Here is a 19,401-nt window from a genome sequence, read left to right on the forward strand (position 1 = left end):
GAACTGAGAGCATGAACTAGCTCCCTCATAGCAAAGGCTGCACTGTAGGACTCATAATACTAAGAAGAGAAGGGTATCATCCGGGCCACTTCTGCCAATTTCTGATGGAGGAAGGCAGGGCGATAGTGGGAGGAGCTTGGAATTTCCACAAAGTGGCTGCCCAAGATGATAGAGATACAAATAGGGTCTACACTGACACTGTCTGCTACAGTCAGGTCGGATGCTGAGGAATAGATCTTGGCCCCAGAGAGCGATCAGAGGTTGGCCTGCATGACAGAAGAAGTAGCAGAACTATTAAAAGAACAAGTGAATGAAATCCAGCTCTCTCTTTTGTTATCCCAAAGAACGCACCAACACTGTGCATGCAACTGTTCATAATGAATGCAGTTTGCCATCATAGGATGTCAGTTAAAAATGCAGAGAGCACGTCTCTGTGCGTGTATTGCAATTGGTATATTCTAAATGCTCTGAAGGAATCTTGTAATTTCTGCTTTGCTTCGAGCAACTACAATTACTACAGAACTTTTTTTTATTTTTATTTACTAAAAAACAATGTTCTTAAATGTTGCTTTCCCATGAAACAAGATTAAACTCAGTTTGCTAGTATTGCCAGCAAGAAATACGAATGAAAGTCTTCAACTTGCATTTTCCAAAAAAGTTTTAAAATTCAGTCCAAAAGTAGTATGTGCTTCACTGTAAAGACTAAAATATTAAGCATTGGCTTTTTCTGCAACAATGTCGTAGATTCTGTTAGCAGTGTAAAATGACTGTAGCAATGTTAATCCTCAGCCTTCCTTGCTGATGCACAAGATAATTTTTTAAGTCCAGACATGTGACAGTGACAGACATGAACTGACTGCAAAAGGTAATGACATACTGAACGCAAGACAAATTTAAAAACAAAAGAAAACAGTTGAATAGGAAAGGAAAGGAAGGTGATTTGCAGAAAATGAAGCTGTTAAAAATTTACTTCTATATTCCAACCATTGTTCTGATGTATGTACACAGAAAACGTGCAGCCTAACAAATATAACACACAATAATGAAGTTAATGAAAGCAGCAGGATTTATTTGTACTTGTCTGTATTGGGACGATGTTAAGGGGGAACACAAAATATGAGAAACACCATATCTCTTGTCAATCGCGTAACTGTGCAGAAAATAGATACTTCCAGAATAGATACTATTTGCAAATCCTGAACAGCGACTATCCACCTATATTTTTCTCCCCAACAACTCCAGAGAACATAGAATGACCACTAACAAGCAGTTTAATAACAGAAAACTATATCAGGTGGGATAAGCATAGAGCAAGAAATTGGCCAAGTATTTCTGAAGGAACCATACGACTACTCATTTTAAGCGATCTATGGTAACCATGTGTTGTCTACATTCGGATCACTTGATAGAAACAAACTGTGGTTCCTGCTCCTGAGTCCAAGTCCAGTGTTTTATCCACTCAACCATCTTGCTCAATTCCAAATTAGTAATTTCTCGTATACACAATTAGATTCCTACCTACCTTACAACTCTTTATTACATTTTTCATTCAGTTTATATTTTTGGTTAATGAACTGAGAAATTAGCCAAGGTACTATTCTCTTAACTCATCTGTAATGCTACAGACAAGAGAAAGTTTATAATATATAATATTTTATCGAAATATACATAAACCAAATATTTCTGCAACATTTCCACTGGTTCTGAATAGGCCATAATTCAAGTGTGTTCTGGTCTGTGTGTAAGATGTTTGGAAAATTATCAATTAACTGAGGAATTTAAAGACAAATTTACAGCGATCAACTTCACTTTTTATCTTTTGCTGAATTACTACATTTGCAATCAATGTTCATCATGTATATAATACATGTAGATAGAATTTAGAAGTAACATAACATATATTGTACTGTCAGACATTGTCCATAACTTTACACTAGAAATTCCACTGCTATTGATCTCATAAGCATGCATTTTCAGTTCTCATCCATTCAGAAATGCTCACACACAATGTGTACTCTCTCAAAACAGGAAATTCCTCATGAAACCCTTATTTTACAAATCATGTTTCATGAGCCTATCTTACAGACAAATAATTCATATACTTACTTTGCTGATATCTTTTCCTTTCATTTTCTCGGATCATAAGTTCATGTAGAAGCTGTTCCTTTGATCCCCAAACTTCCAGTGCTCTGTCAATAGAGTATTGAAATATAACTGGTAACGATTTACAGATGACTAGTAAAATTTGCACATCATACTTTTATTTCTAATAAGACAAAAACTGAGAAAGAAATAATTACAATAAAGCATGAAATACCTTACTTTGCCTCTACATCTTTCCTCCAATAAACAGTAATTGGAGGTTCATTCTCATATGGTGATCTCCGTTTTGTCTTTCGCAGACCCTCAAGATCGGATGGTTTCAAAAGGAAATCTGCCATTGCTCTGACAGGCGTTATGAAGTTCCGTTCTACTGACGTTGCAGTAACATCTACACGCTGTCGTTTCTTCACTGTAAATTAAATAGGTGCAACACTGTTTTAAAATCATAGCCCTAAACCATATTCAACCTTTTAATCAACTATGTATTTATTTACACACAAAATAACACCCTGGCTACAATAATTTTACATAGGTCATTCCATGTCAATTAAGACAGTAACTTTCTTACTCAGCATCTCAGATATTGATGAAACCTGGCTTATTTCTTCACCTTACCCAAATCAAATTTCAGCAATTTACCTGACTTCACTTTCATTTTATGGCACTTCAAAGTTTTGGTTTTTAGCATCGCATTTTAGCATCGCAAGGGCACAAAGTTTTTCTAACATTCTGAAAATAAATTATAGTTTTTCGTTTGTCATCCAGAATATAAAAAATTTGGTGGTGCTATACCCAACAGCATAAGGATTGTAAGTAAAATGACCTAATACTTTTTCAGTAGCACACAAAGGCAGGAAAACATTAGGATAAACCAGAGCATCCGTTACCATCTGGCAAGCTTTGACCAATGGTATCATAAAAATCCCCCAGATGCAACAAAAACATGATTTCAAGATGGCACCAATAACCTTAGACCTTTGAACTGCACAAGAATTATAACCACCAGGTACAAAATCGTACAAATTCTTTGAAATAAATATTGTGGGAAAGTGGGAGTTTTGGGTAGGGACAAGCTAAAATCTAACAGAACTCCAAAATCACATGAACAGGTAGATCAGGGATGTTGTAATGTAACACACACAAGAAACACAAGTTTAAAACGTCTATAATTATTTAACATATAAAATGTTACATGGTTAGCCTTACAAAATTATTTTATTTATATTGTGTTTTAACTTGTTTTGTTATATAAGAAATACAGTTAAATAACATTTAACTTCCATAAAAAAACTAACTTGATGTGAATCATAATGACTGTAAAGTACAACTTCGTCTGTTTTAGAAGCATGCAGAAATTTAGAGATTTTCATAATTTCTCAGGTCTTTTCTCTCCTAAATTATTTCTTAATTTTGACCAAAGTAGTCTGTAGATGAAGAAGATTCTCTCATTGAGTAAACTGCTAACAGGGCAAGAAATGTCGTTCTTCACAAAAGTAACAAATCCTGTTGGTAAGTTTTCTTTCTTTCCCCTGTTTTCAGCTCCACTGCTGTTCACCAACTGTTTGGAAGGAACTGTATTACAACTACATGAGAAAACACTGTGGCAGAAAAATAACCAGAAGCAGCAATCTTAAAAGGCATAATATACGCAACCTAGTGTGGATGCATCTCTATGAGCCAATTTTCCACACTTTCTTTTTGTTCTGTAATGAATCTTCTCCATCCGAATCTCAGGTGTAACATATTAGCAAGATAGTGAAAGGAATTTACTGCTTGTTCCCTACAGTTCTTTTTTCACTACATTCTGATTCTGTCTAGAAGATCTATCCATAGTTCGACAGCTTCTGCAATGTTTGTGCTGTCTGCTCAAAGGAGGTTCAGGACTTGACAAACCTCCAACAGCTGTCAGAGAAGATGAGTTCCATCTTCATAAATTACGATGTTATCCAAGATTTTGCTTATGTTATCAGAGACTTCTTCAGGGTGCTCTGTTACAAATTTTACATTTTTAGAATAAAGGAGTTGCAAGAATGTTTTCAATAATTTAATTATAAGAATTTAAACTAAATAGTTTAACTATTGTCAATACCAATAAATTCCAAAAAATAAAAATAAATAAAAAATAAAATGCATAAAAATACTATTTAATCTTCTGGCTTGGTTTTCTTTTTTAGAAAATATCCACATTTCTGTTAATCCCAAGTAAAATACACAAAATGCAACAATGACAGGAATCCAATATAGCGTAAAAATCAATACAGAAATCGCAACAATGCAGGAAAAGTATGCAGTATGGTGTGCGTCTCTCTTACTGATGAAGGTTGTGGTTGAAAGATATATGCAAATGTCTTAATTGTGCCTGTCTGCAACTTAACGTGTCTTCTTTACAGTAAGTAGCAATCTTTTCTTTTCCTACATTGTTGATATTCCTACTAGGGTCTCCATTGTTTGATTAATACAGAAATAGCAAAATTGCACTACGCACCTTGCGAAAAATTATGAGAGCTAAATAAATTTCTGAGTCAACAACTATAAAGCATGGCTTTGCCATTTGCTATTATGAGGTCTGCCAATGTGCAAGTTGTTTTTTTTTTTTTTTTTTTTTTTTTTTGGCGGGGGGGGGGGGGGGGGGGCATATGACGACATTGTATTGTACCACACTAACAGGAGCCACTCAGACTAGTATTGGGCTGTGCGATGCCAATTCTTAAGCAGTTAAACACCCTCTGTGTCAGAAACAGTACACGATTCCCTGTAGCCAGTTGTTCTTTAGGCTTTATTAGCATACGGTTAATATACTTTTGCCACAAATTTTCTAGCCAAATTTCAGATGGCTCATTTAAAGGGTTGGTCATTCACATAAAACTTTGCCAAGAATTCTGTTGCCCTATAACAAACAGGGGCTAAGCTGCAACTTATCCTGTGTCGAGAGTCATGATGACATTGGGGAAAGTTCGTTGAGCAGGTGATGGTTTTAGGCTATTTTACCTATGTCTGCTTGTGTCTGTATATGTGCGGATGGCTGTGTGTGTGTCCCTTTTTCCCCCTAAGTTAAGTCTTTCTGCTCCCGGGATTGGGATGACTCCTTACCCTCTCCCTTAAAACCCACATCCTTTCGTCTTTCCCTCTCCTTCCCTCTTTCCTGATGAAAGCTTGAATTTTTTGTGTGTATGTTTGTGTTTGTTTGTGTGTCTATCAACCTGCCAACGCTTTCGTTTGGTAAGTCACATCATCTTTGTAACTTACCAAACGAAAGAGTTGGTACGTTGATAGAGACAACAACAAACACAAACACACACACAAATCTCAAAGTTTCGCAACCCACGGTTGCTTCATCAGGAAAGAGTTGGAAGGAGAGGGAAAGATGAAAGGATGTGGGTTTTAAAGGAGCCACCCTACCTAAAACCTCTTTCCTCATTACCTTAGCCAGCTTCATCCTAACTCACAACTTCTTCACTTTCGAAGGCCAGACATACCAGCAATTAAAGGGAACAGCCATGGGTACCAGGATGGGCCCCTCATACGCCAACGTATTTATGGGTCGCTTAGAGGAAGCCTTGGTTACCCGGGCCTGCCAACCCAAAGTTTGGTACAGATTTATTGATGACATTTCATGATCTGGACTCACAGTGAAGAAGAACTCCAGAATTTCCTCTCCAACCTCAACTCCTTTAGTTCCATCAGATCCACCTGGTCCTACTCCAAATCCCATGCCTCCTTCCTCAACATTGACCTCCATCTGTCCAATGGCCAGCTGCACACATCTGTCCACATCAAACCCAACAAGCTACAGTGCCTCCATTATGACAGCTGCCACCTATTCCATATCAAACGGTCCCTTCCCTACAGCCTAGCTCTTCGTGGCAAACGAATCTGCCCCAGTCCTGAATCCCTGAACCATTACACCAACAACCTGAAAACAGCTTTCACATCTCGCCACTACTCTCCCGACCTGGTACAGAAGCAAATAACCAGAGCCACTTCCTCATCCCCCCAAATCCGGAACATCCAACAGAAGAACCCCAAAAGTGCCCCACTTGTGACAGGATACTTTACAGGACTGGATCAGACTCTGAATGTGGCTCTCCAGCAGGGATACGACTTCCTCAAATCCTGCCCTGAAACGAGATCCATCCTTCATGAAATCCTCCCCACTCCACCAAGAGTGTCTTTCTGCCGTCCACGTAACCTCTTGGTTCATCCTTATGAAATCCTCAAACCACCTTCCCTACCCTCTGGCTGCTACCCTTGTAACCGCCCCCCGGTGTAAAACCTGTCCCATGCACTCTCCCACCACCACCTACTCCAGTCCTGTAACCCGGAAGGTGTACACGATCAAAGGCAGAGCCACATGTGAAAGCACCCACGTGATTTACCAACTGACCTGCCTACACTGTGAAGCTTTCTATGTGGGAATGACCAGCAACAAACTGTCCATTCGCATGAACGGACACAGGCAGACAGTGTTTGTTGGTAATGAAGATCACCCTGTGGCTAAACATGCCTTGGTGCATGGCCAGCACATCTTGGCACAGTGTTACATCGTCCGGGTTATCTGGATACTTCCCACTGACACCAACCTATCAGAACTCCGGAGATGGGAACATGCCCTTCAATATATCCTCTCTTCCCGTTACCCACCAGGCCTCAACCTCTGCTAATTTCAAGTTGCCGCCGCTCATACCTCACCTGTCATTCAATAACATCTTTGCTTCTGTACTTCCACCTTGACTGAAATCTCTGCCAAAACTCTTTGCCTTTACACGTCTGCTTGTGTGTGTGTGTGTGTGTGTGTGTGTGTGTGTGTGTGTGTGTGTGTGTGTGTGTGTGTGTGTGTGTGTGCGCGTGTGCGCGTGCGCGCGCGCGGGTGTATTACCTGTCCCTTTTTCCCCCCAAGGTAAGTCTTTCCGCTCCCGGGCTTGGAATGACTCCTTACCCTCTCCTTTAAAACCCACATCCTTCCTTCTTTCCCTCTCCTTCCCTCTTTCCTGATGAAGCCACCGAGGGTAGCGAAAGCTTGAGATTTGTGTGTGTGTTTGTGTTTGTTGTTGTCTCTATCAACATAGCAACGCTTTCGTTTGGTAAGTTACAGAATCTTTGTTTTTAGATACATTTTTCCCACGTAGAATGTTTCCCTCTAATATACAGGGTGATTCAAAAAGAATACCACAACTTGAAAAATGTGTATTTAATGAAAGAAACATAATATAACCTTCTGTTATACATCATTACAAAGAGTATTTAAAAAGGTTTTTTTTTCACTCAAAAACAAGTTCAGAGATGTTCAATATGGCCCCCTCCAGACACTCGAGCAATATCAACCCGATACTCCAACTCGTTCCACACTCTCTGTAGCATATCAGGCGTAACAGTTTGGATAGCTGCTGTTATTTCTCATTTCAAATCATCAATGGTGGCTGGGAGAGGTGGCCGAAACACCATATCCTTAACATATCCCCATAAGAAAAAATCGCAGGGGGTAAGATCAGGACTTCTTGGAGGCCAGTGATGAAGTGCTCTGTCACGGGCTGCCTGGCGGCCGATCCATCGCCTCGGGTAGTTGACGTTCAGGTAGTTACGGACAGATAAGTGCCAATGTGGTGGCGCTCCATCTTGCTGAAATATGAATTGTTGTGATTCTTGTTCGAGCTGAGGGAACAGCCAATTCTCTAACAGCTCCAGATACTGTAGTCCAGTTACAGTAGCACCTTCGAAGAAAAAGGGACCAAAAACTTTATTGGCTGAAATGGCACAGAAAACGTTCACCTTAGGCGAGTCACGTTCATAATGAGTTGTTTCCCGCGGATTCTCAGTGCCCCATATACAGACATTGTGACGGTTGACTTTCCCGTTAGTGTGGAAAGTTGCTTCATCACTAAACACAATCTTTGAAATGAAAGATTCATCTGTTTCCATTTGAGCAAGGATTAAATCACAGAAATCGATTCATTTAATCTTATCAGCTGCAGACAGTGCTTGAACCAATTTCAGACGATTAGGTTTCATAACTAACCTTTTTCGTAGGACTCTCCATACAGTTGATTGTGGAATTTGCAGCTCTCTGCTAGCTCTGCGAGTCGATTTTACTGGGCTGCGAACAAATGCTTGCTGGATGCGTGCTACATTTTCATCACTCGTTCTCGGCCGTCCAGAACTTTTCCCTTTGCACAAACACCCATTCTCTGTAAACTGTTTATACCAACGTTTAATACACCACCTATCAGGAGGTTTAACACCATACTACGTTCGAAATGCACGCTGAACAACTGTCATCGATTCACTTCTGCCGTACTCAATAACACAAAAAGCTTTCTGTTGAGCGGTCGCCATCTTAGCATCAACTGACGCTGACGCCTAGTCAACAGCGCCTCAAGCGAACAAATGTACAATTAAATGAAACTTTATAGCTCCCTTAATTCGCCGACAGATAGTGCTTAACTCTGCCTTTTGTCGTTGCAGAGTTTTAAATTCCTAAAGTTGTGGTATTCTTTTTGAATCACCCTGTATATATGGCATGCAGCTTTACTGTATGATTAAATGATGATGGCGTCCTCTTGGGTAAAATATTCCGGAGGTAAAATAGTCCCCCATTCAGATCTCCGGGCGGGGACTACTTAGGAGGATGTTGTTATCAGGAGAAAGAAAGCTGGCATTCTACGGATCGGAGTGTGGAACGTCAGATCCCTTAATCGGGCAGGTAGGTTAGAAAATTTAAAAAGGGAAATGGATAGGTTAAAGTTAGATATAGTGGGAATTAGTGAAGTTCGGTTGCAGGATGAACAAGAGTTTTGGTCAGGTGAATACAGGGTTATAAATACAAAATCAAATAGGGGTAAAGCAGGAGTAGCTTTAATAATGAATAGGAAAATAGGAGTGCGGGTAAGCTTCTACAAACAGCATAGTGAACACATTATTGTGGCCAAGATAGACACGAAGCCCACGCCTACTACAGTAGCACAAGATTATATGCCAACTAGCTCTGCAGATGATGAAGAAATTGATGAAATTTATGATGAGATAAAAGAAATTATTCAGGTAGTGAAGGGAGACAAAAATTTAATAGTCATGGGTGACTGGAATTTGACAGTAGGAAAAGGAAGAGAAGGAAACGTAGGTGAATATGGATTGGGGCTAAAAAATGAAAGAGGAAGCCGACTGGTAGAATTTTGCACAGAGCATAACATAATCATAGCTAACACTTGGTTCAAGAAGCATGAAAGAAGGTTGCATATGGAAAAACCCTGGAGATACTAGAATGTTTCAGATATATTATATAATGGTAAGACAGAGATTTAGGAACCAGGTTTTAAATTGTAAGACATTTCCAGGGGCAGGTGTGGACTCTGACCACAATCTATTGGTTATGAACTGTAGATTAAAACTGAAGAAACTGCAAAAAGGTGGGAATTTAAGGAGATAGGATCTGGATAAACTGAAAGAACCAGAGGTTGTACAGAGTTTTAGGGAGAGCACAAGGGAACAACTGACAGGAATGGGGGAAAGAAATACAGTAGAAGAAGAATGGGTAGCTTTGAGGGATGAAATAGTGAAGGCAGCAGAGGATCAAGTAGGTAAAAAGACAAGGGCTAGTAGAAATCCATGGGTAACAGAAGAGATACTGAAATTAATTGATGGAAGAAGAAAATACAAAAATGCAGTAAACGAAGCAGCCAAAAAGGAATACAAATGTCTCAAAAATGAGATCGGCAGGAAGTGCAAAATGGCTAAGCAGGGATGGCTAGAAGACAAATGTAAGGATGTAGAGGCTTATCTCACTAGGGGTAAGATAGATACTGCCTACAGGAAAATTAAAGAGACCTTTGGAGAAAAGAGAACCACTTGCATGCATATCAAGAGCTCAGATGGAAACCCAGTTCTAAGCAAAGAAGGGATAGCAGAAAGGTGGAAGGAGTATATAGAGGGTCTATACAGGGGCAATGTTCTTGAGGACAATATTATGGAAATGGAAGAGGATGTAGATGAAGACGAAATGGGAGATACGATACTGCGTGAAGAGTTCGACAGAGCACTGAAAGACCTGAGTCGAAACAAGACCCCGGGAGTAGACAACATTCCATTAGAACTACTGATAGCCTTGGGAGAGCCAGTCCTCATAAAACTCTACCATCTGGTGAGCAATATGTATGAGACAGGCGAAATTCCCTCGGACTTCAAGAAGAATATAATAAGATCATGCTTATCCTTACGGATATTTTAGAACCATGACTGTATATTGAATGTAAATAAGTTATACCCAACTGCAACCAGTCACTTTTTTTGATTGATAATGCTTTATTACATGAACCGGTTTTCGAACCTTTTCAGGTTCATCTTCAGATGGTTTCGGGAGGATCCGGGAAGTTACATCATTACTGTTAGTAGCATAATGCTGGGTGCTGGTTTGCGACAGTATAGGCGGGTTTTTTTTGGGATCTGTCTGCCTCCATTTTGATGTCCCGAACACTTTCACACAAACTATGTTAGTTTCCTCTTTGACAGTGACACTTTACCAGCATCCAGCATGCGCTTTACAAAAGAAGCCGCCTATACTGTCGCAAACCAGCACCCAGCATTATGCTACTACCAGTAATGATGTAACTTCCCGGATCCTCCCGAAACCATCTGAAGATGAACATGAAAAGGTTCGAAAACCAGTTCATGTAATAAAGCATTACTATTCAAAAAAAGTGACTTGTTGCAGTTGTGTATAACTTATTTACTTACAAGAATATAATAATTCCAATCCCAAAGAAAGCAGGTGTTGACAGATGTGAAAATTACTGAACTATCAGTTTAATAAGTCACACCTGCAAAATACTAATGTGAATTCTTTACAGACGAATGGAAAAACTGGTAGAAGCCGACCTCGGGGAAGACCAGTTTGGATTCCATTGCAATGTTGGAACATGTGAGGCAATAATACTGACCCTACGACTTATCTTAGAAGAAAGATTAAGGAAAGGCAAACCTACGTTTCTAGCATTTGTAGACTTAGAGAAAGCTTTTGACAATGTTGACTGGAATACTCTCTTTCAAATTCTGAAGGTGGCATCGGTAAAATACAGGGAGCGAAAGGCTATTTACAATTTGTACAGAAACCAGATGGCAGTTATAAGAGTCGAGGGACATGAAAGGGAAGCAGTGGTTGGGAAGGGAGTAAGACAGGGTTGTAGCCTCTCCCCGATGTTATTCAATCTGTATATTGAGCAAGCAGTAAAGGAAACAAAAGAAAAGTTCGGAGTAGGTATTAAAATCCATGGAAAAGAAATAAAAACTTTGAGGTTTGCCAATGACATTGTAATTCTGTCAGAGACAGGAAATGACTTGGAAGAGCAGTTGAATGGAATGGACAGTGTCTTGAAAGGAGGATATAAGATGAACATCAATAAAAGCAAAACGAGGATAATGGAATGTAATCGAATTAGGTCGGGTGATGCTGAGGGAATTAGATTAGGAAATGAGACACTTAAAGTAGTAAAGGAGTTTTGTTATTTGGGGAGAAAAATAACTGATGATGGTCGAAGTAGAGAGGGTATAAAATGTAGACAGGCAATGGCAAGGAAAGCATTTCTGAAGAAGGGAAATTTGTTAACATCGAGTATTGATTTAAGTGCCAGAAAGTTGTTTCTGAAAGTATTTGTACAGAGTGTAGCCACGTATGGAAGTGAAACATGGACGATAAATAGTTTACACAAGAAGAGAGTAGAAGCTTTCGAAATGTGGTGCTACAGAAGAATGCTGAAGATTAGATGGGTAGATCACATAACTAATGAGGAGGTATTGAATACAATTGGGGAGAAAAGGAGTTTGTGGCACAACTTGACTAGAAGAAGCGATCGGTTGGTAGGACATATAATAGAGGGAAACATTCCACGTGGAAAAAATATATCTAAAAACAAAGATGATGTGACTTACCAAACGAAAGCGCTGGCAGGTTGATAGACACACAAGCAAACACAAACATACACACAAAATTCAAGCTTTCACAACCAACGGTTGCTTCATCAGGAAAGAGGGAAGGAGAGGGAAAGATGAAAGGATGTGGGTTTTAAGGGAGAGGGTAAGGAGTCATTCAATCCCGGGAGCAGAATGACTTACCTTAGGGGGGAAAAAAGGACAGGTATACACTCGCACGCACGTGCGCACATGCACATGCACAAAATCATGTTTGAATTTTGTGTGTGTGTGTGTGTGTGTGTGTGTGTGTGTGTGTGTGTGTGTGATTGTTTGTTAGTCTCTCTATCAACATACCAATGCTTTCATCTGGTAAGGTACATCATCTTTGTTTTTAGATATATTTTTCCCACGTGGAATGTTTCCCTATACACAAGTTAATGCATGCAAGTAAGAAAACAGTCCTGTAACTTTCAAATATAGCATTAGTACTGTACAGGTTGACACAGCCACATCAATTAACTATATAGGCAAATGTTACAAAGGAATACGAAATAGAATGAGCACTTCAGGTTTGTAGTAGGAAAGGCAAATGCTCGACTTCATTTTACTTAGAAAATTTGAGAATGTGTTGCTCATCCATGAAAAACGGGTTACAGAATACTGGTATAACCCTCCCTTGAGCGCTGTTTTGAGTGTTTGGAATCCACAGCAGGTCAAACTGAAGGCCGACGAATCAAGTCAGAGGTGAGGTGCTAGATTTTTAACTAATAATTTCGATCAACACGCAAATAGTACAGAGATGCTTCGGGAACTCACATGGGAATCTCTGGAGGGAAAACAATTCTCTTATTGTGGAAATTTTGACAACCAGCATTTGAGGCTGACTGCAGAACAGTTCTACTGCTGCCAATGTACATTTTGCATAAGGACCATGAATGTAATGTGCCAGAATTAGGGCTCATACGGAGGCTTTGATCTCTTCATCATCGTGGAATGATGTGACTTCAGGTAACGGAAGACATGGAAGTCGGTAGGTGCAATGTCCGGGCTGTATGGCGGATGGTCCAATAAATCCCATTTGAATTGTTTCAGTAGTGCTTTGGTTACGAGCATTGTGTGAGGCCGAGCATTGTCATGAAGCAAGCGGACTCCACTTGTCAGCATTCCCCTGTGTTTGTTTTGAATTGCCATTCGAAGACATTTCAAAGTCTGGCAATATGCAGCAGCATTAATTGTCATTCCAGGAGGCATAAATTCCAACAGAAGACTGCCTTGTCTGTCCCAAAAAACCGAAGCCATGATTTTCTTCACTGAAATCGACGCTTAGCATTTCTTGGCTTTTGGTGAATTCAAATGGCGCATTGATTGTTGCTTGGATTCAGGTGTATGGTGATAAACACACATCTCGTCATTGTCACAATGTGATCAAGGAACTCATCACCTGCTGCAGCACAGTGTGTGAGGAAGTCGAGTGCAAAGCCCATCCTTTTCTTTTTGTGTTCTTCCGTTAAAAGTTTTGGAAGCCAGCACACACACAATTTCCTGTACCCTAACTTGACAGTCACAATGTCATAAAGAGTTGTCACTGACAAAGGGCATCAGAGATCAACAATGGCCGACCTGTTCTTTGTTCGTCATGAACATCGGTCCTACCTTCAGAGAAATGACAACACCATTTCGTTACATTCTGTCGATTCATAACGTTCCCATAAATAGAAACAATTTCTTTGTGAATATCTGCTGGTCGCTGACCTTTTGCGTGAAGAAAACTTGTGACGGAGCACACTTCACATTTGGTGGGATTCTGAATCGGCGCAGCCATTTTAAACACGACCTTCTCCAACCAGAAGCAACGTTCAACTGCTGAACGACCGCGACGAGAAAGCTAACGGTTCAAGGTCAACACAAGTGTTGCCAACTTGCTCGCCAAAACTCTTCTGTTCCTCTGGCGTATGGTGTATCTTTACTTTCCGAAATACCCTCGTATAACCTTTCTTACTTCTTATTCCTGTTAGCCGTTTATTTCCACTTTGGTAACCTGAACCTACAGTTTTCGCTAATAATTATAACAACACTGGTCATTTGCACATCCAACCACATAAACAGTGATTGGCATTCACCCAGTTGGGTTTATTCAGCTCAGCTTGTATAGCTCCATTCCCTTTTGTCTGTGGAAAGATTATTTATTTCTTGATATTATGGGATTCCCCTGGCAGAGACATCAGATACACCACTACACCACGTATGTATTCAAAAATCAACTTACTCGTTCAGAAATCAACTTAGTATGTGTTCAAAAATGTTCAAAAACAAACAGGGATGTGTTCCACAATCATATGAATAATCAATGGACCAATGTGTGCTCAATGCTAGGCACTTTATGAAACAAGGTTTTTTCTTCAGGAATATGAACTTGGTGCCACCTGATATTGCCACCCAGAGCAGATACCTTGGTTTGGCCCTCTCTAGATCTGGGCCTGGGAGAAGAACATGTCATAAGAAGCTCCTGTGAAATTAACAGTGCAGGTGGCTTTTAACTGCAGTTTTTAAACATCAGTAATTTATAAGGACTAATATTAAAAGAATTAATACACTCTGAAATATTAAATATTTTAAAATTTATGGTTTATAAAGCTGAATTACACAATTTCAATGTTAGTTTAAAAACAGTTCCTGACATTTTACAAAATTCCTGAAATTCCCCAAGATTTCCTTGATCTTTCCAGGTAAAATGTAATTTCCTCAAAATTCCAGGTTTTTCAGACGAATCATCAACCTGCATTTCTGGATTCCAACCCTCCTTTCACATCAACCTTCATCTTTTCAGATTCCACCAATCCCTCACAAACATGGTACTGTAGAACACATCTTCATGGCCAAGGCACCTGAGAACCACCCCTGCTTCCCTTCACAAGATACTATTAGTGTGAAACCCTAACTACATACATCACATCTCCAAATTAGAAATTCTTGTCCTCCAACATCTGGAAGATCATTCCAGACACCACTCCTGTAAACTGTCCAATCTGTTGACATCTTACTCCCACCTACAAGCACCACTACCCATAAATACCTGTTCTACCTATAAGGAAACCACTCATAGCTCCCAGGTCTTGACCAGTTGGCCTTTTCAATTTGCAGCATCTTCCAAAACTCCCTCCCAACACTTCATGAAATCTAGAACCCAGACAAATGCAAAAAACTTTTTCAACAGAAATGGAAATCCCACAGTGGTTTCAGTCCTATCCTAAGGTCTCACCTTTGGCCCCACACGCAAGTTTAATCACGGACTCATCAAAGACCTACTCTTCTCTCAATTCCTAAAGTGGATACATTATTTTGTTACCAGTCCTTCCAACTAATGCCAGTCTAATCCCAACGTTAAACCTTGTCCCTCCCAGTTCATACTACCATTCACAGCTATGACCATCTCACCCCCACTACCAAACCACTCCTGGTCACTTTCCAGGAATTCGTTACCTCCAACGTGGCTTCACTATCCTTCCTCAGGTCCCCTCCAAGAACACTAACCTCTCAGCAGAAAAAACATAACCCGACCTAATCATCCTCCCTGCAGACAAAAAAAGGCTTCCGCCAACTGTCTGACTCCTCCACCTCTGAGGCTCTACCACAGTGAGCTCATCCCAGAAGTCCAACATAACCTATAATCCCTACTGAAATCCTTGTGGCCCTTCCCAGAACCTCTCCCCAATCCACTTCTCTCCTCACCCATATACAACCCACACACCTACATGTTCCCAACAATCCACAAACCCTACAGTCCAGGGCAACCCACTGTAGCTGGTTATTGTGTTCCTACTGAAAGAATTTCTGCTCTTGTTGACCAATGTCTGTATCCATCTGCCTGACACACAGTCTCTCAGATTGAAGACACTAACCACTTCCTTTTCTATCATCCCCACCCCTCTATCTTCTCGATGCCTCTCACTGTTGGTGCTACCTCCCTATATACCTATGTCTCTCATGCACTTGGCCTTGCCACCATTGAACACTACCTCTTCCAATGTTCTACAGACTCTAAACCCATTACCTCATTCTTGACATTCCCTACCAACTATATACTGACACACAACTACTTCTCCTTCGAGGGGAAGGCGTACAAACATGGCACCGCATGGCACATTCCACTGCACACCTCTTTATGGACCATACAGGGGGAATTTCCTAGGCTCCCAAAGCCCCAAAACCACTGTCTGGTTCAGATTCAGCAATGAAATCTTCATGTTCTGGACTGGGGGCCAAGCCACCCTATCTCCATTCCACACAACCTTAACACCTTCTTCCCATCCGCCTTACCTAGTCATCCTCACCTCAATGTGTAACCTTCCTGGAAGTTGACCTCAACCTCTGATAACTCCCTCCACACCTCCGTTCATGTTAAATCCACTAGGCACCAACAGTACCTCCATTTCAATTGCTGTAATCCCTTCCACACCAAAAAATCAGTCTCCCATCTGTGTGTGGACAGCGTATCTGCAGTAGTGAGAAATCCTTTGCCCAGTACGCTGAAGCTCTCACAAGGGCCTTCCGGTCATGCAGTACCCCCCAAACCTAGTCAACAATCAGGTTTTCCATGCCACTTCTAATTCCGCCTACATACCACAAATCACCTACAAAGGAGCAGCCCTCCCTCCCATCTCCCTGGTCACCCAACATCACCATGGACTGGAACAACTGAACCACATCCTTCATCAGGACTTTTATTATCCATCATCATCCCCAGAAACATGGGCCATTATATTCAAGATCCTTCACACCTCTCCTAAAGTTGTATTCATTCACCCACCTCCACACAGTAAACACTCATCCCTCCCTATGCCACTTCTGAACCCTGACCACAGGATCATAACCCTACCACAACCCTCCTGGCTTCAATGTCCATTAACCCACTGTCCCCACACCCTCCACCCAACAGTTACCTCTTCCTCCCAATTCACATCACCTTCAATGTGCACCTAATCCATTGGTATTAGTACCCACATATCATATACCTAGCATATGCACCTGCCATCCCTCCCTCCCACATTCCTTGTCAGCAAACCGCGTGTGTGTGTGTGTGTGTGTGTGTGTGTGTGTGTGTGTGTGTGTGTGTGTGTGTACTCTAACTCAACAAAGGATTTATTCTGAGAGCTAGCAAGTTTTCTATCTGTTTTGTTTGTGCCTGTTGACAACTCAATGCTTCAGCTATTTCACGAGTAGTCTCCTAACTCCTAAATTATTTACATAAAACCACGGAAATATACTTACCAACCAATGTCAGCCAACGTATAAATCTAGCATTCTAATGACAGCACAAACAATACGTCTACAACGCAATCTCTCTTGACAACAAGCCTAGAGCTCTCAAATCAGGAGCACCTATAAACATAAAGCTATATGTCATCTTGCCGACAACACGGTATACACTGGTCCATGGCCTGAAATGCAGCAACTTTGGTCAATCTCACAGATTCTCCACAAATGTAACACTTCACACAGTCAGTAATTACAATGAATAATTACAAGAATTTACCGTGCTCAACATGCCATCCCCCACTGTGACTCAAAGAGCGAAACAGAAAATTAAATCTCCAACCATAAACAATACACTCCACTAACAACTCCAAATCAAAAAATGAATCTACTGCACATAATCACCATCATTAAAATATCTCACTAATAAATTCTTCCAATATTAATACCCCAGACAGCACTTGCAGATCCCAGTACCACTAACACCACTCACAGACAAATCACAAATATCCCACACTAGAGCCCTCTCCAAACATAATACACTGCAACTATGCCACATACCACATAACACAGTTATGCCACAGGTCAAAGCAGATGAGTGGTATCACATGTCCAGGTTGATCCGAAAACTCTATATTTACATTTGTGGGTTTTATTTTGAAAACAATACAGTCCTGCATCACACTTAATATCATAAAGGGAATGTGATAATCCCTACAATATTTGCGCCAAAATCATCTTCAGAATAGGGAGTATAATCTAGGAAGATAAAATTAGTGAGGTGTTTGTTCTTTTCTGATTTTTTGTCACTTTTTTTACAGTGTGTCTTACAAAATCTGTTGTCGGTAGAATATTTGTTCAAATAATTATATGGAAATTTTTGATTTCCTCCATTACTATTCTTTTAGTACAATTTGTTTTTTCAAAACCTTGGTATGTTGGATATGCTCAACTCAAAAACAAAAGTTTCTGCTTAAAATGACTTGAACTATATACAAAGCAGTTAAGAAATTAGTGCTAGTTGAACAAGTTTGTTAGAAGTTTTATCTGCTTAAAATTTATGTTTTGTCGCATAACCCAGTACCTATGACATTACCTGTTGCCACTTCATCATTCATTAACCATGCCAACTGCCATTTGTTCCTCAGTTTTTAAATAATGTATAATTTATTAAGAAGGATAATATTGGGAGCTTGAATTAAATCTCACCGTTCACAAAGTTGGGTAGTAGTAGTGCTAATGCAGCATAGCACACCACACACAAGAATTATTTAACAATAGAAACAGAAGGCTTTCAGATCCGTGTGTGACTTTTTGAGTGGAGCAAAAAGAACATACATATTCTGTGCCTGAAACATATTGGGCTTCATCACTTGCAGTAAGTGTCAGCCTTCTGCTTTCCTCTCAAGAAATCTGCTGCAAAAAGCCATCATTTAAGCACATGCTCTGCTGGAAATGATGTGAAGAGACTAGTTTCGATGATCCAAAGACAACAATTTTGACATGAATAACTAATTGCATCCTGGTCAAGCAGTGAATGCTGGATGCTACGAAGCACAATTACTCAATTTGAATCGTTCACATAAAGACAAATGCCCACAATATGCTGAGAGATATGTCAGTCATTCTCCATCATGACAATGCCAAACCATATGCCGTAAGCCAAGTGAAGGGACTTCGAGGAGGAGGAGATTAGTGTTTAACATCCCGTCAACAACTAGGTCATTAGAGATGCAGCACAATCTCGGAGCAGAGAAGAAAGTAGGACATGCCATTTCAAAGGAACCATTCTGACATTTGCCTGAAGTGAATTAAGAAAATCATGGAAAACCTAAATCAGGATAGCCAGGCACAGGTTTGAACCATTGTCCTTCCGAATGCAAGTTCAGTGCGCCAACCGCAGAGCTACCTCGTTTGGTAAGGGATTTCTATGTCAATTACCCCTGTGTTCCAGGGATCATTTCACACGATAAAAGGTAATGATGTGTAATCATTTACATCATAACTTATGTTTACATGCAAACATTTCTCATGGCATGGTATAAAAAAAATACAATGTGAGTTTGTAATTCCTACCACCACCTCTTACACATTACGAAGATAGAAATCTACGTACTGTCAAGGAGAAACTTTATCAGTTTGTTTTCA

At 40.3% G+C, this 19,401-nt stretch overlaps 1 protein-coding gene across 3 annotated transcripts in view; it reads right to left on the minus strand.

Moving 5' to 3' along the window:
* LOC126176020 (zinc transporter 9) overlaps nt 1-19,401 on the minus strand; it is a 173,757-nt gene that overhangs the window by 149,603 nt on the left and 4,753 nt on the right. For 2 of the 3 annotated variants that reach the window (XM_049923143.1, XM_049923142.1), the window contains exons 4-5: nt 2,323-2,512; nt 2,107-2,189 (exon numbers count right to left, since the gene is read on the minus strand). In XM_049923143.1, the coding sequence (XP_049779100.1) occupies nt 2,107-2,189; nt 2,323-2,512 (273 nt within the window). Of the gene's footprint in view, nt 1-2,106; nt 2,190-2,317; nt 2,513-19,401 lie in introns of those variants that run through there. The other variant, XM_049923144.1, reaches the window with a different exon arrangement.

Source organism: Schistocerca cancellata, chromosome 3 (genome assembly GCF_023864275.1).
Source record: "Schistocerca cancellata isolate TAMUIC-IGC-003103 chromosome 3, iqSchCanc2.1, whole genome shotgun sequence".
Lineage (NCBI taxonomy): Eukaryota > Metazoa > Arthropoda > Insecta > Orthoptera > Acrididae > Schistocerca > Schistocerca cancellata.